At 35.7% G+C, this 23,183-nt stretch overlaps 1 protein-coding gene across 1 annotated transcript; it reads left to right on the top strand.

Moving 5' to 3' along the window:
* Positions 1–8,134: 8,134 nt before the first annotated feature.
* Positions 8,135–10,257, top strand: LOC118033353 (pectate lyase-like). The gene is made up of 4 exons (XM_035038301.1): positions 8,135–8,328; positions 8,424–9,075; positions 9,557–9,799; positions 10,039–10,257. The coding sequence occupies exons 1-4, from the start codon at positions 8,135–8,137 to the stop codon at positions 10,255–10,257; spliced, it is 1,308 nt and encodes a 435-aa protein (XP_034894192.1).
* Positions 10,258–23,183: the final 12,926 nt, after the last annotated feature.

Genomic DNA, 23,183 nt, shown 5'->3' with positions numbered 1-23,183 from the left:
AATTATGAAGTAGCCAATGCTTATATTAATTAGATGTGATAGCATCAATAATATAATAATATTATTCTACCATTATGAGATTACATCTCTACCCCTCACATCACAACAAGATTTAACAGTTTTACCAATGAAATTTTTCCGTCGGTGTAAAACACAATTTCCATCAATAATTAATTTACCAACAAAATCACAGACAGAAATGCTCTGTCGATAAATCTTTCATCGGTAATTTTTTATGTGTCGGTAAATCCGTTGGTAAAAAAAAAAATATATTAGCGACGGATTTACTAACAGAATAGACGTGTCGGTAATAATATTTTTTATTACCAACGAAATTACCGATGGAATTTTCGTCAGTAATTCCATTGGTAATTATTTAAAAATTTCATTTTATAAAATTATAAAATAATTAAATTAACATAAATCAACACTCTATAATATATACTCAAAAATGCTTGGAAAAAGAATAAGAAAATCAACTCTAACAAATTTAAAACAAATAAATAAAATGAAAAAATAAATTCAACTAAAAAATTCAAATGAAAAAAAATGAAATTGCAATTGCTAAAAATTTAAAAATCCTATAAATAAAATCAACTAAAAATTGATCAATTAAAATATGAAAAAACAAATCTCACATCAACATTGATACAATTATTAAGAACAAAAACAATTAAAAAAAATATAGTGAAAAAAATCATGAAAAACGAAGAAAAAAGAAAAATCTTACCTTAATGTAGTTGCAAGTGAAGCTAAGGAGAGAAGTTTTTTTTTGTAAAGCATATTAATTAAAAAAAGAAGAAGAAGAAGACATACCCGAACATGGAGGAAAAGAGAAGGAGATGAGGAGAGAAAAGAAGAGAAAGAAATAGATATTGATGTGTTTTACATATAGTGAAAAAGAAGAAGAAGAAATGAGTTTGTCTCTTGTGAAACAAGGGGATTCAGGCTTTTTATTGAGGCACATTAGCAACAGATTTACCAACAGATAATTATATATTAATAATTTTTAATTATTTCATCAGTAATTCCATTGGTAATATTTAATTTAAATTTTCAATTTCGTAAAAAGTTTTCAGAAACCGCCAACAATCACTGACGATTTTTCAATCCATCGGTGATTCCGTCTGTAATATTTAAATGAACATTTTAAGTTGATTTTTTTTAGAAAACCGCCAAATAACATCGATGACTTTTCAATCCGTCGGTGATTTTATTTGTAAAGAACAACAATTAACAATGCAATTGAAAAGTGAACAGTTCTGGAGCTCTCTAGAAAATACCGATGGAAAATTTCGTCGGTGATTCCCAATGTAATTGACATGATGAACAGTGTTTCCCAGTTTACCAACGAATTACCGACAGATTGTACTGACGGAATAAATTTCATCATTAATTCTATTAGTAAAAATAACACGTCATCATTTTTTGCTTTGTTTTAATTTTTTTTCCCACTGTAATTCCCTCAATATATACCAAGGGAAAATTTCCATCGGTAAAATCGCTTGGAAATTTACCAACGGAAATATTCACTCGGTATTTCTGTATATATTTATCGATTTTCTGGTAGTGCATATCGTATGAAATCAGTCAAGACAAGTAATATAAAAGAAGCTTGAGTACACAGAAAAGGGGTTTGAAAACCTCATGCTTTTAGACATGAACACATTTATTCTTTTCTTCCTTTACATCTACATCTTCTTCTCCATCTTCTTTTCTATCTTTATAAAAGCTCAGTAATACCTTCATTAATGTCTTTTTACCATACAAAATACCTTGTACTAACTTGATTTTTGGAGGGTCCCTCAACAATATCCCTAGTGGTCTCTAAAGGACTTTGTGCAGGTATTCATTCAAGAAAAGATTTACAACCCCTGAAGATATACATTCAAGAGGAGGCCGATATAATCTAAAAGTGAAGGCCGTAGAACATACTACGAATGATCTGCAAGAAGAATATTCCTTCTAGAATATTCCTCGTGATTTTTGTAGCTCCATCGCTATTCAACCAGATAAACTGTAGAAGAATGGTAGGGTTTCAGTGATGTAGGATCAATCTAGTTGGAAAGCAACCTCAGGGTGATATTGAATTGAATTGTGATAGCACTTTCAAACAATATATAATCTGAGAGGTAAGATTAGGGTAGTCTGAAGGAATTAACTGTCTTTGTGGAATTGTTTGTGCTAGAGTTTTCTGCTGCTCCAATGGTTTGGAACCCCAAACATATGAAGCTCTACCATGCAGGAGGCTGTTCGACTTGGGTTGTAGGAAGGTTTTTCAAAATTTATAATTGAAAGGGACGCCAAAGCTTTGCTTGATACTGTGGCCTTTTGATATGAATCACACCTGGAGCTACATGTGGAGTTGGACCAAGTCAGGAGGATTATTTTAGTAATTGTTGAGTAAGGTGTCTGTTGCACTAGAATCGGTCAACTAAATAAAAGCTGTTAGTGGGTGCTCCATATCTTCAGTAGCTATTCTGTTAGGAGCCAATCTGTTATGATTTCCTGTTTTTTTGCTATTTTCATGCTTTGTCAGTTGTAATGTTGCTGGCCTATTTAGGTAGCGAAGAAGGGGAATAAGATTATCAATCAAGCATTTAAACATTCTTTCCACTTTGTTATTCTTCTTCTTCTTGTCTTTACCAAATTACTTCTATCAGTGGTATCAGAGCTTTCCCGAACTGAAGTCACCGACATCTTAACCCGTCACGAGTCCAGCTTTGATGAGACAAAACAAGACGTCAATGTGATGAAACACGACTTGAATGAAATAAAACAAAATTTTTCCCAAGTTACATCGACATTACAGGGTGTCATGGCTGAACTACAAGCCTTTCGACTTAGCCGCCAAGATACTTCCAGAGACAGGGAAGGCAATTTCTTTGAAAGAGGAGAGACATCTGGCAGCAGTCCTACCACCATCACACGGCCAGGTTTCGAATGATATCCGAATGCTTTTGACAGAATTCAGAATCAGCCAACTGACGAAATTCAACATCAGACTCAACTCAAATTGAATTTTCCGATATATCGTGGTGATGAAGATCCTACCGAGTGGATTTTTAAGGCGGAACAATACTTCGAGTTCAAAGGAATCGAACTCACGCAGCAAGTGCAATTGGTGTCATTCCATCTAAAAAAGCTTGCCTTACAATGGTATCACTGGTTCACAAGGGATCGAGGTCCGTTGAATTGGGCGGAATTCACCAAAGTTATTCTTCAACGCTTTGGACCCACAGACTACGATGATCCGTCAGAAGCTTTGTCTAGACTCAAGCAAATTACCAGCGTTATAGCCTACCAATAAGTCTTCAAGCGACTCTCACATAAGGTGGACAGGCTGCCTGAGAATTTTTTAATCGGTTCTTTTATTGCAGGTTTAAAGGATGACATCCGGATAGATGTACGGGTCAAACAACCAAAGACTCTATCAGAAACCATCAGTGTAGCCCATCTCACTAAGGAAAGAAATCTGCTGCAGCGGAAGCCAAGCTCAAATTTTTGTTCAGCAATGCCAAACTACAATCACAGGGCACAACCAACGACAATAATGGGTCTTCTGGGACCACCACCGACGCAACTTGCCACCCAACCAACCGGAAACAAGTTTCAAGGGTTTGTGTTTCTATTGTGATGAAAAATTCACTCCTGGACACCGGTGCATCAGGCCACAATTGTTCATGATGGAAGACATACTCTTTGAAGATGGTCCAGCCGACGTAGACATGGAAATTGAGAATAATGGAGAAGAGGCCATTCCGGAAATTTCTTTCCATGCTCTGGCCGGAACAAATCACCCTCAAACCTTTCGAGTGATTGGAAAGGTAGGAAACAAAGATGTCACAGTCCTAATTTATGGAGGAAGTACTCATAACTTCATCGATCAAGCGGTTGTCACCAAACTGGCGTTACCAGTAATCCGTGACAAGGTGTTTCGGGTAACTGTTGGAAACAAAGAAATCATTGAGTGTACAGGGCGGTGTATGGGGCTTCTACTCACTATACAGGGGTTGCCGATTCGAGCTGATTTTTATGTGTTGCCCGTTGCTGCGTGTCAAGCCGTTTTGGTAATGCAATGGCTGGAAACATTGGGTCCGATTGAGACAGATTACAAACAACTAAGCATGTCCTTCTGTCATGCAGGGAAGTCACACACCATTCTAGGATTACACCGATCTGAATTAGCTCCCATGACAGAAAAGGAGTTGTTGTACCACTCAGGCCCCAGATTTTTTCTTCATATGATGTCAACAACAGCCCAGTTGGAACCACCCATGCACACTCCAACTGACCTGTAGCGGTTGTTAACATAGTTCGATCATTTATTCAAGGAGCCATCCGGGTTGCCGCCAATACGAAGTCATGATCACCATATTTCTTTACTTCCAAATCAGCCACCAGTCAGCACGCGGCCCTATCGGTACCCCCATTATCATAAAAATGAGATAGAAAAATTGGTGAGTGAATTCCTTGAATCTGACATCATCCGTCCTAGCAGGAGCCTATTTCCATCACCAGTTCTGTTGATAAAAAAATCTGATGGCTCGTGGCGGTTTTGCATGGATTATCGTGCTCTCAATGACATCATAATTAAAGATAAGTTTCCAATTCCAGTTATTGACGAGTTATTGGATGAATTGCAAGGTGCAAAATATTTTTCGAAGTTGGATTTGAGGTCTGGCTATCATCAAATAAGAGTTTATGATGACGACGTCTCAAAAACTGCCTTTCGCACTCATAACGGTCATTACGAGTTCCTTGTGATGCCCTTTGGTTTGACTAACGCTCCCGCAACATTCCAGAACTTAATGAATGACATTTTTCGACCTCATTTACAGAGGTTTGTCTTGGGTTTTTTTTTATGATATTCTGGTGTACAGCAGGTCTTAGGACGAGCATTTACAGCATCTTAAAGTGGTCCTCCAACTTCTGACCACTCATTAGTTGTTTGTCAAAGCATCCAAGTGCCAATTTGGGGTTTTAATGGTCGACTACTTAGGCCACTGAATTTCATGGGAGGGGGTTGCGGTAGATCCCAATAAGATCAATTCAGTCCAACAATGGCCTGTGCCGACTTCAGCAAAAGGGGTTCGCGAATTCCTCGGGTTGGCAGGATACTACAAGAAATTCGTCCGTGATTTTGGTTCAATTGCTGCACCTCTGACACAGCTCTTAACCAAGGATGGGTTTCGGTGGACAACTGAATCTCAGGAAGCATTTTTGAAATTGAAGACAACGCTTGTTACTCCTCCGGTTTTGCGTCTTCCAGATTTTGAGCAGCCCTTTGTTGTTGAATATGATGCAAGCGGGACAGGTCTGGGAGCTATACTGTCCCAAAATGATCAACCAATTGTGTTCTTTAGTGAAGCCTTGAAGGTTCGGCAAGGGCACTATCAACTTACGATAAGGAAATGTTGGCAGTGGTGAAAGTTGTGTGCAAGTGGCGACCGTATTTGTTGGGCAAGCCGTTTGTCATCAAAACCGATCACCAAAGTTTAAAATACTTACTGGAGCAACGTATTTCTACTCCTTCTCAAGCTAGATGGCTGCCCAAACTTATGGGATATGACTACACAATACTGTACAAATGTGGTAGAGATAATCAAGGTCTGGATGCTCTATCTCGTGTCACCTTGCTTCAGTTTCAGGCCCTCACATTATCCTCTACAGACTGGTGGTCTTCCTTGCAACAAGAGGTAATTGTTAATCCCTATTATGCCACTTTGAGTACAAAGGGTTCCTCCAATTTTTTTCTCAGAGATGGAGTTTGGATGGAAAATGGTAAAGTCCACTTGAGCCTAAACTCCTCCTTACTACCTGCAGTATTAGCAGATGCACACTCCTCGCCGGCTGGAGGACATTTTGGCTATCTTAAAACCATCAACCGGGTCAGCTCAAGTTTTATATGGCCAGGGTTACGCACAGCTGTGAAGGAATTCATCCGAAATTGCATGGTCTGCCAACGTTGCAAGTATGACACTCTTAAGCCAGCAGGGTTGCTGCAACCCCTTGCTATTCCGGATTGTATTTGGTTTGACATATCTATGGATTTCATCGACGGCCTACCGTCCTCCCAAGGCCACGATACGATTATGGTGGTAGTCGATCGATTATCAAAATATGCTCATTTTGTGCCTCTCAAGCATCCTTACACGGCGTTATCGGTTGCCAAGGCCTTCATTTCTAACATTATGCAGTTACATGGAATGCCTCTCTCAATTGTCAGTGATCGCGACAGAGTCTTTCTTAGCAATTTCTGGCGGTCCCTTTTTCAGTTGCACGACACTGCTCTTTGTTACAGCTCCAACTATCATCCTCAGTCGGATGGACAGACCGAGGTAATAAATCGTATCCTTGAGCACTATCTTCGCTACTACACATATGATAATCCTAAAAAGTGGTTGGAGTGGCTGCCGTGGGTTGAGTACAATTACAATACATCAGTCCATTCATCAACAAAAATGTCTCCTTTCGAAGCTGTATATGGTGTTTCCCCGCCTTCTATGATTTCATATATACCAGGTACTGCCAAGGTTCAGGTCGTGGATGATATGTTGCGTTCAAGGGACGACATTCTTCGTGATCTTCGAAAGAATTTGGTTGCTGCCCAAGTTCGGATGAAGTGTCAGGCTGATCGTCACAGACGAGAGGTTTCCTTTGAGGTAGGAGACTATGTTTATTTACGTCTCCAGCCGTATCGTCAAACATCTGTCGCATTCCGGAGTTTGTTGAAATTGTCTCCTCGATTCTTTGGTCCCTTCAAAATTATGGCTAGGGTAGGGACTGTGGCATATCGGTTGGACTTGCCAGCGGGCGCACAAATTCACAACATGTTCCATGTTAGTTTACTAAGGAAACATTTTGGTCCGCTCGAATTACCTATAGTGTCATTACCTCCTGTTTCTGCTGATGTCCAAATTTTACCAGAACCTGAAGTTATTTTGGATCGAAGGGTGGTTCAAAAAGGCAAGTATAGACCGAAAACTGAAGTATTGGTTCAATGGAAGGGTGCTGGCCATGAAGATGCAACATGGGAGAACTTATGGCGACTTTCCAAAACATATCCAGATTTTGACCTTGAGGACAAGGACGCTCCAAGGGAGGGGGAATGATATGAATCACACCTGGAGCTACATGTGGAGTTGGACCAAGTCAGGAGGATTATTTCAGTAATTATTGAGTAAGGTGTCTGTTGCACTACAATCGGTCATTTAAATAAAAGTTGTTAGTGGATGCTCCATATCTTCAGTAGCTATTCTGTTAGGAGCCAATCTGTTAGGATTTCCTGTTTTATTGCTATTTTCGTGCTTTGCTATTTTCGTGCTTTGTCAGTTGTAATGTTGCTGGCCTATTTAGGTAGCGAAAAAGGGGAATAAGATTATCAATCAAGCATTTAAACATTCTTTCCACTCTGTTATTCTTCTTCTTGTCTTTACCAAATTACTTCTATCACCTTTAAAGAATTCAATGATAGTGAGATTCATTTAATTTTGCTTGATAGTGTATGCCTGGCTAGGAACTCTGAGGGTTGCATTTTTCTTTTAGTCACGTGTACATATAATTGGTTATATATGAAATGACATTTACAGCCTTAAGCAAATTTGTTCTGAAAATCAGGATGTACTCTTAAGAGGACTCCAACAATTAATTTTGTGAGTTTACTTTGATCAATGATATTTCGATCTTAGACAAAAAAAAAAAAAAAAAAAAAAAAACAAAAAAACAAAAAAAAGCCCTTTAAAACGTAATTTGTCTTGAATATATGGAAAGAAAGAAGAGAAGTTGACCGTTATGGTGTAGTTAGTGGCTCCCCTCCCTTCCCTCTCCGAGTCTAATTTTATTATCTTCTTCATTTGGGTATCTGGCTCCGATATCCACTGATCACTAGGACCTTAGATTTTCTACCCTTTACCGCACAATACAAACAAAGGAGAACCAAGTTTAAAATCACTAAAAACGGAAAGGGCCGAGCAGAATATATACCTTAGCTTCTCCCTTGTAAATATTAATCGTTTAAGCTTCAATCCTAAACCTAAACTTGTGAAATAATCGACAACAACGGATCAGAGACGAAAAAAGAGAGGGTTGCGAGAGATAGGTTGAAGGAGAGAAGAAATTAGCTGGGAAAGCTATGGGAGCTGTTAAAAATTACATGTTGTTAGTTTTCTTTGCATTAGCCATGCAAACTTCAACTCCAAAGGCCGGCATCGCGAATTTCGACGAGTACTGGAAAAAGCGAGCTGAAGAGGCCAAGGAGGCTTCCCGCGAGGCCTACGAACCAAATCCAGAGAAAGTCGCTGAACATTTCAACTATGAAGTGCACAAGTAAGTTGATGTTAAACATTAATAATTGTGAAAGCAACGTCTCTTTGTGAAAATGTTGATTGTAAGTGTAAATATTGTACATGTTCTTTATTTAGGTCATTGGAAGGTGGCAATAGCACAAGAAGGAATCTAGGAAAATACAAAGGGCCATGCCTAGCAACAAATCCTATCGACCAATGCTGGAGATGTGATAAAAACTGGGCTAAGAACCGCAAGAAGCTGGGAGGTTGTGCTCTAGGGTTTGGACGCAAAACCATAGGAGGCATGCATGGAAAATACTACCGGGTAACAGACCCGTCAGACAACGACATGGTGAATCCTAAACCAGGAACATTGCGCTATGGAGTGATTCAGGACGAACCGCTTTGGATTATATTTGCTCATGATATGGCTATTAGTCTAAGTGAAGAACTAATGGTGGCATCAAATAAGACTATTGATGGGCGCGGTGCTAATGTGCACATTTACAATGGTGCTCAAATTACTCTACAGTTTGTGAGAAATGTGATCATCCATGGGATCCACATTCATGGTGCTAAAGCTGGAAATGGTGGGATGATTAGAGACTCGGTAGATCATTATGGCTTTCGTTCTCGGAGCGATGGAGATGGGATTTCAATATTTGGGTCAACTGATATTTGGATTGATCATATCTCCATGTCTAATTGCGAAGATGGCCTCATTGATGCCGTAATGGGATCCAATGCCATCACCATATCTAATTGCCACTTCACCAAACATAATGATGTACGTATCCATTTTCTTTTTCTTTTTATGAAATTAACCCAATTAAATTAATTAAAAGTTGAGTGAGAATATCCATTATTTTTTTATGGTAGCGAAATAATTCAACTTTCATACCTTGTTCACTGCTGTTAGAAAATAATGTAAATTATATCTTGAAATCTCTTCTAACAGCTTAACCTATTTGATTGAGATGATTGTTTGATATGGTATCAAAGTCTTGATGACCAAGCGGTTACAAGTTCGAATCTCACCATCCCATATAAATTATATCTTGAACTATTAGGTTGAGGAGATTCTTTGATAACTAACGACCGCCAATGCTAATCCTCTTACTGTATAACCATGTATTATGGATTGAAGGATCCTATTTTTGGCACAAAAAATGACAATAATTAAAAGAGATATTGACTATTAATGTGTTGTATCTTACAACTTAGCATAAAGAAGGTGTAATTTGCAAACACACAAATTTGTTTCGCAGGTAATGTTGTTGGGGGCAAGCGATAGTTATTCTGGCGATTCAGTGATGCAAATAACTGTTGCTTTCAACCACTTTGGTCGTGGATTAGTGCAAAGAATGCCGAGGGTCCGATGGGGGTTTGTGCATGTTGTAAACAATGACTATACTCACTGGGAAATGTATGCTATTGGTGGCAGCCAACATCCTACTATCATTAGCCAGGGTAACCGGTTTATTGCTCCTTCTGATCCAGCATGCAAAGAGGTACACTTCCTTCTAGTAATTAATGACCCTAATGAAGGGCCATTACTGCACCAAAATACAGTTTTGGGATGAATTTAATTAAAATCTTTGAAATTCTTGCTTAAAAGTTAGTATTAATTATGTCAAGGATGGAACCTTGATATTTGTGGTAGCAAACAAAAGAGATCATCGCATTTCTATATTAAGATTAAATTTGGTCCACTACACAGGTTGAACATTCTTTATATACGTTTATGTAGGTGACCAAGAGGGACTATGCAGTTGAAAGTGTGTGGAAGTCCTGGAATTGGAGATCAGAGGGGGATTTGTTGCTCAACGGAGCCTTCTTTGTTCAATCTGGTAATGCAATCAAGACAATGAACAAACCGGGTGTGATTAATGCAAAGCCTGGTGGACATGTGAGCATGCTCACACGCTTTTCGGGTGCTCTCGATTGTGTTAGAGGTAGACCTTGTTAATCTGTGCACCTTACTACCTGGTAGCTGTATATACAGCTAGCTAGCTAGGTGAACAAGTTCAAAACCGAACCCTAGCTAGTTGTTTTTTGAAAATAAAGGTTTAATTTAGAAGGACAATTTCAATGCTTTCTGTTGTTAAGTAACTTGAATATCTTTGTAACTCTATTGGTGAAGATTAATTTACAAAAATTATTGCAATAATTTCTCTATTTAGGAATATCTATTGTATTTTCTACGACATTGATTGGTTTCTTCAGCAACTACCGACAGGTACTAAGGATCCAAGTTATCATCAAACGTGAATTTAATATTTAATTAGCTTGGTTCTAAAGCCAGTTAGGCTTTCGTTTTTATCTATTAGACTATTTGAGCATGAAAAAGAGCCCAGCAAACATGTCGTTTAAGTTCCTGAACATGTCCTGCAAATTAACGAGGTCAAACTAGTTGTGAGAAGCAGCACCTTGACACCTTGAGCTAGAGTCAAGCTAGTTATAAGAATCTTGCTTAATGGTACGGGAGGGCCATTGATAATCAACATATGACCATTCAGATTGGAACTGAAGTATAATGCATACGAGAGCAAAATATAAATTATTTGTTATAATTCTAAAACTTTAAAGACCAATAACAATATAAATATGAAATACTTTCAAAATATTTAATTTTATTTCTTTATATATATCTCTACTTATCAAAAGGCTATTGCAACTCTCTCTCTCTCTCTCTCTCTCTCTCTCTCTCTCTCTATATATATATATATATATATATATATATATATATATATATATATATATATATATATATATAGAAAACCATAATAATATTGAATAGGAATTATTAACTAGGAAAAATATTATATTCAAATAGGAAAAGAATATCATAATAAAAAAATAAAAATAAATAAAATATAAAGAAATAAATTCTCTTATATGCATGAGTCACCCCATTGTAGGTCTTTAACATATTAATGTGGACCACCTCATCATGGATCCTACCATTAGGGTTTAAAATGAGAGCAACTAATGTAGGCAAAAACAACACACTAAGAGAAACAAGGAATCTTCTCATCCCCTTCTATATAAGCAAATCATGTTCTGCAACATCTTATAGCCATGGTTGCTCTATAACACATAGCAAAACAAAATAACAACCAAGGATTGTTGACCTCTAATATCTTTTATCGCAAATGAGAGTGAAGTATAAGGAGTATTTTACATGTTAAAACCCTCAAAAACCAATAACACTATAAATATAAAAAGTCTCTCAAAACATTTAATTTTATTCCTTCATGTCTCCATTTGCCAAAAGACTGTTACAACCGCTTGAAGCAGAGTTTGTGTTAATTAGGAGGCTTACGTAATCAGTTAGCCACCTTTTCTATTTATATGGCTAAGGCAATATACATGTGTTATGGTGTAGCATACTACACAAGATAAATGTATTTACAACACATTTAATAACATGCCTCCTCAAGCTGAAGGTGGGTTATGATCCATATAAAGCTTGGAACATAAATACGCAAAAGCACAGTGAGGGAGTGGCTTCGTAAGAACATCAGCTAATTGGTTTTTTAAAAGAGATTAAATGAATCTAAATCTCATTTTTAGCAACTCGATTATGAACAAAGTGATAATTAACTTCAACATACTTTGTACGAGCATGAAAAAATAGATTAACAAACATATAAGTAGCACCCAAATTATCGCACCAGATAGCAGTAAAGAACTAAGAGAGAAGCATAAATCTTACAAAAGATAGCAAAGCCAAAGAACCTTAGTGGTACCATCAGCCAAATCTTTAAATTTCACTTAAGTAAAGGAGCGAGCAATAGTGTGTTGCTTATCAGATTTCTATGAAATGGTAATGGTGCCAAAAAGACAATATATCCACCAATAGATTTTTGATCATCAATACTCCCCATCCAATCGGCATCAGTAGAATCATGAAATGATAAAGAGGAGCCACGAGCAAGGTGGAGGCTAAAAGAAGATATACCTTTCAAGTATTTCAGTATATATTTAACAACAACCCAATGGCACTTAGTAAAAGCATGCATAAACTGACAGACCTTATTTACAGAATAACATATGTCCAGTCTAATAAAAGTGAGGTACTAAAAAGCACTAACAATTTGTCAAAAGCGAGTGGGATCCAAAAATAACTCATTATACTATAGGTCAATCTTGGAAACAGAGGCTAGTGTATCAACAGGTTTATATGACAACATACTAGCACAATAGAGGATATCAAGAACACAAAAGTTGGCTAAGCATGAGGCCTATACTGATGGGAGTGACTTCAACTCCCAAAAAATAATGGGCATTGCCCAGATCATAAATTTTAAACTCTGAACTCAATACGGTAATAGGATATATGAACAAACAGGATGTGATCGATGCAAAGCCTTAGTAGATATGTGAGCAGCCTCACACGCTTCTCGGGTTCTCTTGATTGCGTTAGAGGTAGACCTTTTTAATCTATGTACCTCACTACCTGGTATCTGTATATACAACTAGCTAGTTACGTGAACGAGTTCAAAACCAAACCCTAGTTCTTTTCCGAAAATAGAGGTTTAATTTAGAAAGGAAATTTCAACATTTTATGTTGTTTAAGTAACTCGAATATCTTTGTAACTCTATTAGTGAAGATTAAATTACAAAATTATTGTGACAATTTCTCTGTTTAGGAATTTCGTTTGTATTTTCTACGACATTGATTAGTGGGGGACAGTTTCTTCAGCAACTACCAGGAGGCATTAAGGATCCAAGTTATATCAAACGTGAATTTAACACTTAATTAGCTTGGTTCTAAAGCCAGTTAGGCTTTCGTTTTTATCTATTAGATTATCGAAGCATGAAAAAAAGCCCAGCAGACATGTCATTTAAGTTCGTGAACATGTCCTACAAATTAACGAGGTCAATCTAGTTGTGAGAAGCTGCACCATGAGCCACAGTCAAGCTAGTTATGAGAGTCTTGCTTAATGGTACGAGAGGGCCATTGATAATCCCCATGTGACCATTCAAATTGGTCGGGAAATGTAATGTATACGATAGTGAAAAATAAGAGATTTATTATAAGTCTAAAACTTTAAAGACCAATAACAATATACACAAAAAAATACTTTCAAAATACTTAATTGTCAAAGATATTTTCCTTCTTTAATACTATAAGGGCAATATTACACTTTAACCCTCCTTTCCATAAAAAAAAAACTCATAACCTATAAATAGACCATGAATCCTTTAAACAAAAAGTTCATAATTGTTATTCTCTACTACATATTTATTTTCAGGGTATCTCATTATAATATTATTGTATTTTCTCTCAAAACATCTCTGAATTTATCATCGAAGAGACTCTAGATTGACCAAAGAGGATATTTTTGCAAGTATCAAGCACTAGCCACCTTGGGTGAAAAGAAATGAATATATTTCCAGAACAAAAAGATTAACCAATTATCCAAGACATAAGGCCCCCCCAAGCTACTTGGTTTTTTTGGAACATAATCAATTCACACCGCTTGTGGGAACTGAACAAAAATCTAGTTCATTCTTATTTCTCAAAAGCTCTTTCCATGACTAACGAAACCCAAACACAATAAAAAATAAGTCAGCAGCTAGATATATGGCCACGTCAATGGCTAAGCTAGCGGTTGTGCCTAGGTCACACCTCATGTGGCTATGCTAGTCACCACACTTACAGCTCCGTATGTCCATGTTAGTGGCTATACACAGCTATATCCATGGTGGCACCCACAGTTACATCTACGGCTATGTTGATGACTACGCTCGCAGCTATACTCCATGGCTATCCGTCAAGGCTATGCCCATAAACTACTTTAATGGTGACCTGTACACATAAAAGGTGTCATCAGGATTTGAGGGGCTCTAATAAAAAACAAATGCTCATCAAAACGCTTCTAGAATAGAATATGTGACAGACCTCCTTACCACAACAGACACTTATAACCATTTGAACTCTAATAACCCGTCAACCAAGACCAAGTTTGTACACACATCATGTTGGCTGCCCAGGGGTAGAATTAGACCTTGTCACCCCTAAAGTCTTTGCACTTGCGGCATCCCTATCCTTGTAAGAGGTTCTCCTTAGTGCGATTGCATAATCTCGATAGAAGGGGTTCTCTCTAGTGCAATAGCACCACTTTTCAAAGGATGGATTAAATGGATTCCTAAAGTCTAACAAATTAAAATAATTGTTTCTCTAACATACATTTCTTATATACAGATCTTTAAAAGAGGCTTCTAAACTCTTGCATAGCCTCTTTGAAAGGGGTTCACCCTAGTGTGATTGCATATCCTCCCAATAAGAGTTTCTCCCTAGTGTGATTACACAATCATCTTTGAAGGGGTTCCCTCTAGCACAATTGAATAATCCCTTTGGAAAAGGTTCTCCCTAATGCGGTTACGTAATCTTATTAGAAGAGGTTCTCCCTAATGCGGTTACATAATCTTATTAGAAGAGGTTCTCTCTAGGGCAATTGCATAATCTCCTTAAAAGGGGTTCTTCTTAGTGCGATAACATAATCTCCTTAGAAGGGGTACTCTATAGTGCGATTGATTCATCTTTCATGACAACTTGAGATGGTCAACCTCAATAAAGCAGCAAGACCATCGTTCTATGGACAAGTATATACCATCAAGACTAACTGGACCCAGGAGAACTAACACAATTCTTTAAATAGGCTCCCATATTTGATGATATTTCCAGGGATGATCTCAAATCTCCTATTCTTAGGTTTGATCTATCTCTAGTAGGAGGCTTTTATGCCCCCATGTTATCTCCAGGGAGGCCACAAGCCTTTAGCTCTTAAGAAAATGCAATAACTCTCCAAGAAAGGAATTGACTTAGTAATTATGGTGCAATACAATCACCTTCATTGGGTTCTTAATGTATGGAAAAGCTAAAGATAGTAGTTCAACAAAGAACACAATATTATTTTATAGGCGAAAAGGGTTGCAGATGTGAGCCCTAAGTTCACAAGTTTATGAAAATAGCATGAAATCAAAAAATAATAAGAAAAATCACAAAAACTACCAAAATCAGGGTTCCATTGTGAGATTTTTTATATCTAAAGATTTGACAATACGTGTAACGACACGGTAGTTATTATAAGGGAAATGACCTCTTGAATATCCTATAAAAATTTAAGCGTAATCCAACGGTTGGATAAAAAATTATAAGCCTTTTAAGTTGTTTTTCTAATCTTACGCGATCAAACTTCTTATTAAGTCTAAACCTATCTCAATAGTTCATATATGCACTTAAAAATTGTCTAAGTACAAACTCCTCCTCCATAGGTTTCTTCACCTATTAGAAGAAAAAAAAAATTAAGGGTTTCCCTATAGTTTACCTCTATGTGGTTTATTTTTCAAACATGGTGCACACCCCTGCACACGAGCTCTTTGGAATTTTTCTTGCACACGAGTTCCAATCAAAGAACAAGTAGGTTTGTTTTTTCAAACATGATGCAAACATAACTTAGACGAGTTCTTTGAAATTTTTATCTGCACACGAGTTCCAATCAAACAACTATTATAAATGGTTAAAGGAACAAGTATACTTGAGAAAAATTATAACTGAAATTTCAAAAGATCCAATAAATATTATAGCTAGTCAATGGCTCATAAAAAGGTTGGAGATATAAATGGAGTAGGTTCATTCAGATTCCTTAACAAAGTGATGAGCTACTTCAATTGTTGATTTGCGAAGCTCTCCCAATACATCTTGTTGGGAATAATGTGATTATTGCTCAGAATGAATGACCAAGTCACTTCAATACTTGACCATAACTGATGAAATCTCCATTGTTTAAGACACAATGGTCTGTATAGTTCGAAAACTAAGCATGCATGCAAATGTATGGTGATGGTAGGCAGTACAGACCTGAGTCATGGTAGTTGAACTCCATCAACAGCCTGTTCCCATGTCCATGAAAGCACATTATCCCTTGAAAAAGTTATGGCAAGCATTGAACGTTCTTCAAGCTCATCCCATTGAACTTTTATTTATTTATTTAGGGTAGTTGATTTATTGATGCGGGCCAAACAAATGACGTGCAGAAATTGTTCAAGGTGAAAAAGGATTCTCCATCGTCTATAAGAAAATTGAAGGTTCAAGTCGATTTTCATTTCTCATAACCATTTCATAAAAGATTTTGTTTTTTATTGCATGGAAAATCAAAATTGCCAAAAACCTAGAGGGTGGATGGTAATTTGGAGCCCATCGTTAGGTGTTATGTCTAAGCCCAGGCAATTAGGCCTAGGTCAACAGTTGGGGCCATATGGTGCTAAGATAACCTGCCTAGGCTTGTTTTGGTGCCTCTTGGGCTCAACCACATGACTTGATCAGTCCAACCCTCCAATCTTTATTTTTCAGGACCGTATGTAAACCCTTGAGATTTTTTCACTAACCCAAGTCATTCTTAACTCAAATCCTACTCCCCCTACACCTTTAGGTGTATAAAAATCTCTCATGACCTATTATATCTCCATCTCATTAATGCATAAGAGTGATAAGATGATTAATTTATAAAGTTGGAATAATTAATCTTCAGCATCTCCACTCCACCATAAAATCCAATTACTGAATATTTCACTACATAAATATTTTATTCAAAACTTCCAATTAGAGCTTTTATATATTACTTATATACTAGGAAACAAATCCTAAACAAGTATGAAAAAGTAATAATTAAATAGTTCAAATCCAAATAAGAAAATGAATCCTAATTCAACTAGAAAAATAAAGTACATGCAAAACAATAATTTCTAAACCTTATTTGAAGGTCTTCTTAATCTTTGATTACGATAAAATTTTAACCTTATAGAAAACATGGAGCTTTTAAAAACTTCAAGCAATGTTTTAGACATATTCAATAGTCAAATCAAAAGTTTTTTTTTATTAATATACTATTGCATGTTAAGATGCATCAGTTTTCCTCGTTTGGAAAGAACATGTCCCTAAGTTTTGGCCATCCATCTACCCAACATTGTCATTATTGTTGACCATGAAAATCATTGTTAACCCCTTTAAGCTCTATTGACCTGTAGTGTGCAGGGACTTTATAATTAACTAACTTAGGTCAAGTATGCCAATAATCAATTCCTAAAACACAAGTTGTGAATAGCTTATTCTGCACCATACCCTGTTATGTTGCCTTGGCCTACCTAATAGTAAATGATATGCATCCATAAAAAACATATCACACAAACTAGTATCAAATATCTTTTGACTATAGCAAATAAAAATATAGTGTTTGTCAATGATTTCCATGTTATCTTAACTTAACTAGTTCAGTATGTATGGCTTGGAGTTTATATATATATATATATATATATAAGCTACAACTTCTCTAGTGTCTCAGTCAATACCATATGTTCATAGCTACGTATCACTATCAATGATCATATTACATACCTTGTACGTAATGATACAAGTTGAATAAAAAGACTAGTGCGTAAACAATCCTTGTCTAAATCACTTTCACAAGCAAGTAAACTTTTTTGAATGACTAAAGTAGCATCGCCATCACCTTACAAGACCTCCTCACTACTGTCTAAATCATCATAAATAGGATCACACACTTTCTCATCAGGTTCTTCTAACAATAGACTTTTATATAAATGACTTTTTAACTTATGGCACTTAGAAATTTAATGCATTAACTCATCATATTTGAAACATCAAAATTTAAAACTATATCCAGAATTGGAATCTTGACATATAGTTTGATTATCTATTGATTAAGGCTAAACAAATTATTTTTGTTCGCTAGTATGAACCTCTTTATTATTTACCCTAACAACATGTTGTTTGTCCACAATCAAATCCCTCTGATAGGCTTTAAAATTTGTCCATAAAGATTGCAAACATAACACATCTTGGATAAACTATCATCATTCATTTAGGTGTCTAAAAACCAATTGCTCTTCCATTTTAAGCAGATCATTGCTAGCTACTAGTTAGGAAAAAGAATCAATGTATTCCTCAACTGTTTTCTAATCTTAACTTGATGTATAGAGTCATTGGCATAAAGTTTGAGTGTACTTGAATGGAAGAAAGTGTTAATTAATCTTCTACTTCTTCTTCTAATCATTCATCTTATGTTTTCCTTATTTTTCCTGAGATCGATTTAATTTATCCTACCAAGAAAAAGCTTGCATTTTCAATCTAATCATGATAAACTTCACTTTTATCTTCTCTAGATTTTATTTTACTAAAAAACTATTTCAACCTCATTCATTCAGTTAATGAATTTTTATGCTTGCAAAGTTCTTGTGAAATCATAAATCTTTAATCAAAATCCTAAATTTCCATGATAATCCTTTAAATCAAGAGGTTGTCTCCTCTTATAATTCCTCTAGAATGAGTTCTCGATACTAGCAAGTGACTCATGGGCACTCTCCTCCTATTTTTTTTTTTTTTTATCTACTCTACCATTTATCAAATTAACTATATGAATTGTGTCTATATATCCTCTATTACTAGCTTTTAAATATTTTTCTCCCAAGAAGGAACCTTCCCATCCCCTCTTGCCCAAATATGTTCTACTTTATAACTTCTTTCAGCCATGGTTCTTTAGCAACACATAACAAGCAAATAATCAAGTGTTGTTAGGCTCAGATTTCAATTGATACAAATAGAAACAACAAAAGAAAGACAACAAGAAGAAGCAGCACAAAATTGTGTTGAATAAAGTCACACCATAAACCCTAACTTAACATTTTATTACTAAATATTTTACCACAAATATTCTAATCAAAACTTCCTATTAGAGCTCTTATAGGTTCCTTATATACTAGAAAAAAGTACTAAACAAAGGTAGAAAAATAATAAAAGAGTCTTAAACTAAAACAATATGGTAAATCCTTAACAATAAGTGATGGACCTAATTATTTGGAGGTTTTTCCAAACTTCGATTACTATGAAACTTTAACCCTATTAAAAATAGAGCTTCTAATTTTTTTTAGAAAACTTTTAGCCCGATCAAACGATCGAATAAAAAAATTACTTTTGTTCATACAATATTATGCATTAAAGAAAATCTCCTACATCACATAAAGCTCACCAGGTTTGGATTCAATCTATTTTCTAGCTTCATTTTAATGTTATTAGTTGTGAAAACCTTGCAACTTGGTGGAGGAATCTCTCTCAACTACTTTTTGAGAATGGTAATAGTGAGTGCATAAAAAAAGTACCCTGTTTTACTTTATGGCAAGTATGGAATGACGTAGTATTCGAGCATAAAACATGTTTAGTGGATGCAATTGTCAGAATCTAGTTTTGTTTCGATACTATTTAATGGGTCATGGTTTTCTAAAAACCTCCAACATTTAAAGACTATCACACAAAAACCTGAACCCAAAATTGAATTATGATTTCTCCATACCTAATCTTTTATTGGACCGAAGTACGCTCTCACTCAACTCTAAGTTGGGCCACAACACCTCTACATCCAACTCTAAGTTCGGTCAGGACGAGTCCACGCCCAACTTTAGTTGGGCTGAGGCATATTCGCACCCAATTATTTTTTGGTTCAGCATATAACTGAACCCAATTCCACTTGGGCTTAGCATACAGTTGAACCCAACTTCTATTGGGTTCGGCATAGAGTTGACCCCAACTCCTATTGGGTTCAGCATATAGCTAAAAAGTGACCCTGCTCTAATCCTCCCCTATTCTGGGTCGAGGCTAGTGACAATGGTACCTATCATACCTCATTAATTATGAACAAGTAGCCAATGCTTATATTAATTAGATGTGATAGCATCAATAATATAATAATATTATTCTACCATTATGAGATTACATCTCTACCCCTCACATCACAACAAGATTTAACAGTTTTACCGATGAAATTTTTTCTTCGGCGTAAAACACATATTCCGTCGATAATTAATTTACCGATGAAATCACAAACGAAAATGCTTCGTTGATGAATCTTTCATCGGTAATTTTTTGTGTGTTGGTAAATCCATTGGAAAAAAAAAAATTATTAGCGACGGATTTACTAACGAAACAGATGCGCCAATAATAATATTTTATTATTATCAACGGAATTACTGATGGAATTTTTGTCAGTAATTCCTTTGGTAATTTTTTAAAAACATTTTAAAAAAATTCATTTTATAAAATTATAAAATAATTAAATTAACATAAATCAACACTCTATAATATATACTCAAAATGCTTGGAAAAAGAATAAGAAAATCAACTCAAAAAAATTTGCAACAAAAAAATAAAACAAAAAAATAAATTCAACTAAAAAAATTCAAATGAAAAAAATGAAGTTGCAATTGCTAAAAAATTTAAAAATCCTATAAATAAATCAACTAAAATATGAAAAACAAATCTCACAACAACATTGATACAATTATTAAGAACAAAAAAAATTAAAAATAATATAAAAAAACAAATAGTGAAAAAAATCATGAAAAAACAAAAAACAAAAATCTTATCTTAATTAAAAAAAGAAGAAGAAGACATACTGGAGCATGGGGGAAAATAGAAGGAGATGAGAAGAGAAAAGAAGAGAAATAAATAAATATTGATGCTTTTTACATATAGTGAAGAAGAAGAATAATAAGAAATGAGTTTGTCTCTTATGAAAAAAGGGGATTCAGGCTTTTTATTGGGGTACGTTAGCAACGGGTTTACTAATAGATAATTGAATACTAATAATTTTTAATTATTTCATCAGTAATTCCATTGGTAATATTTAATTTAAATTTTCAATTTCGTAAAAAGCTTTCAGAAACCGCCAACAATCACCGACGATTTTTCGATCCATCGGTGATTCCTTCTGTAATATTTAAATGAAAATTTTAAATTACTTGATTTTTTTTTAGAAAACCACCAAATAACACCGATGACTTTTCAATCCGTCGGTGATTTTGTCTATAAAGAACAACAATTAACAGTGCAATTGGAAAGTGAACAGTTTTGAAGCTCTCTGAAAAATACCGATAGAAAATTTCGTCAGTGATTCCCTTTGTAATTGACATGATAAACAGTGTTTCCCAGTTTACCAATGAATTACCGACGAATTGTACTAACGGAATAAATTTCATCGGTAATTTTGTAGGTAAAAATAACACGTCATTATTTTTTTGCTTTGTTTTAATATATTTTTTTTACTATAATTCCCTCGGTATATACCGAGGGAATATTTCCGTCGGTAAAATCTCTCGAAAATCTACTGAGGGAATATTCCCTCGGTATTTTCATTTGTATTTATCAATTTTCTGGTAGTGCATATAGTATGAAACCAGTCAAGACAAGTAATATAAAAGAAGCTTGAGTACACAGAAAAGGGGTTTGAAAACCTTATGCTCTTAGACATAAACACATTCATTCTTCCTTTACATCTACATCTTCTTCTCCATCTTTTTTCTATCTTCATAAAAGCTCATTAATACCTTTATTAATCTCTTTTTACCATACAAAATACCTTGTACTGACTTGATTTTTGGAGGGTCCCCCAACAATATCCCTATTGGTCTCTAAGGGACTTTGTGCAGGTATTCATTCAAGAAAAGATTTACAACCCCTGAAGATATACATTCAAGAGGAGGTCGATATAGTTTGAAAGTGAAGGTCATAGAACATACTACGAATGATCTACAAGGATCTTTAAAAATATTCCTTTTAGAATATTCCTCGTGATTTTTGTAACTTCATCACTATTCAACTAGATAAACTATAGAAGAATGGTAGGGTTTCTGTGATGTAGGATCAATCTAGCTGGAAAACAACCTGATGAGGGTGATATTGAATTGAATTGTGATAGCACTTTCAAACAATATATACTCTGAGAGGTAAGATTAGGTATGCCAAAGCATTGTCTGATACTGTGGCCTTTAAAGAATTCAATGATAGTGAGATTCATTTAATTTTGCTTGATAGTGTATGCTTGGCTAGGAACTCTGAGGGTTGCATTTTTCGTTTAGTCACGTGTACATATATGATATAATTGGGTTCTATATGAAATGACATTTACAGCCTTAAGCAAATTTGTTCTGAAAATAAGGATGTACTCTTAGGAGGACTCCAACAATTATTTTTGTGAGTTTACTTTGATCAATGATATTTCTAAAAGACCTGAAATGCCCCCATCTAGACGTATAATCGTATTCCAAGCCATCAAGTGTAAAGAAAGTTGTTTCATCACAGCAAAGTAAGGGTGCTCCTTCTCTCTACTGGTAAAGCTACATATGTAGGGTTAGCCGGTGAAAGCAGTGAGATAAGGCAAGTTTTCCCTAATAGGATTCCCTTTCTGTTGAACAGAGAGTGAGCCCGTGTCCTCCTCGCTAGTATGATAGCAGCCCTCACTTACTTAAAAGCTTTGGTTATTAGCATGAAAATTAAAAGAAAAAACCGGAGCATTATAGCTTCAGCCACACCAGCGGGTGCATTTTGAACAAGAGCCGCATTATCAGCTGCAGGCATCGTTTCAGTGGTAGGTTCTGATGGTAGCATTGGTTCTTGGAACATAGGCTATTCTCGGTGACGGGTTGACACCAGGTTCAAGACAAAAAAAGAAAAAGCCCTTTAAAACGTAATTTGTCTTGAATATATGGAAAGAAAGAAGAGAAGTTGACCGTTATGGTGTAGTTAGTGGCTCCCCTCCCTTCCCTCTCCGAGTCTAATTTTACTATCTTCTTCATTTGGGTATCTGGCTCCGATATCCACTGATCACTAGGACCTTAGATTTTCTACCCTTTACCGCACAATACAAACAAAGGAGAACCAAGTTTAAAATCACTAAAAACGGAAAGGGCCGAGCAGAATATATACCTTAGCTTCTCCCTTGTAAATATTAATCGTTTAAGCTTCAATCCTAAACCTAAACTTGTGAAATAATCGACAACAACGGATCAGAGACGAAAAAAGAGAGGGTTGCGAGA

This window comes from Populus alba, chromosome 15 (genome assembly GCF_005239225.2).
Source record: "Populus alba chromosome 15, ASM523922v2, whole genome shotgun sequence".
In the NCBI taxonomy this organism is placed as follows: Eukaryota; Viridiplantae; Streptophyta; class Magnoliopsida; order Malpighiales; family Salicaceae; genus Populus; species Populus alba.
This window is presented reverse-complemented; position numbering and strand designations above follow the sequence as displayed.

Excerpts from the sequence above, each read along its gene's own strand:
- LOC118033353 (XM_035038301.1), top strand. The coding sequence starts at position 8,135 with ATGGGAGCTGTTAAAAATTACATGTTGTTAGTTTTCTTTGCATTAGCC. Across the intron at positions 8,329-8,423 it reads TTCAACTATGAAGTGCACAA|GTCATTGGAAGGTGGCAATA; the intron begins GTAAGTTGATGT and ends TTCTTTATTTAG. Across the intron at positions 9,076-9,556 it reads ACTTCACCAAACATAATGAT|GTAATGTTGTTGGGGGCAAG; the intron begins GTACGTATCCAT and ends TTTGTTTCGCAG.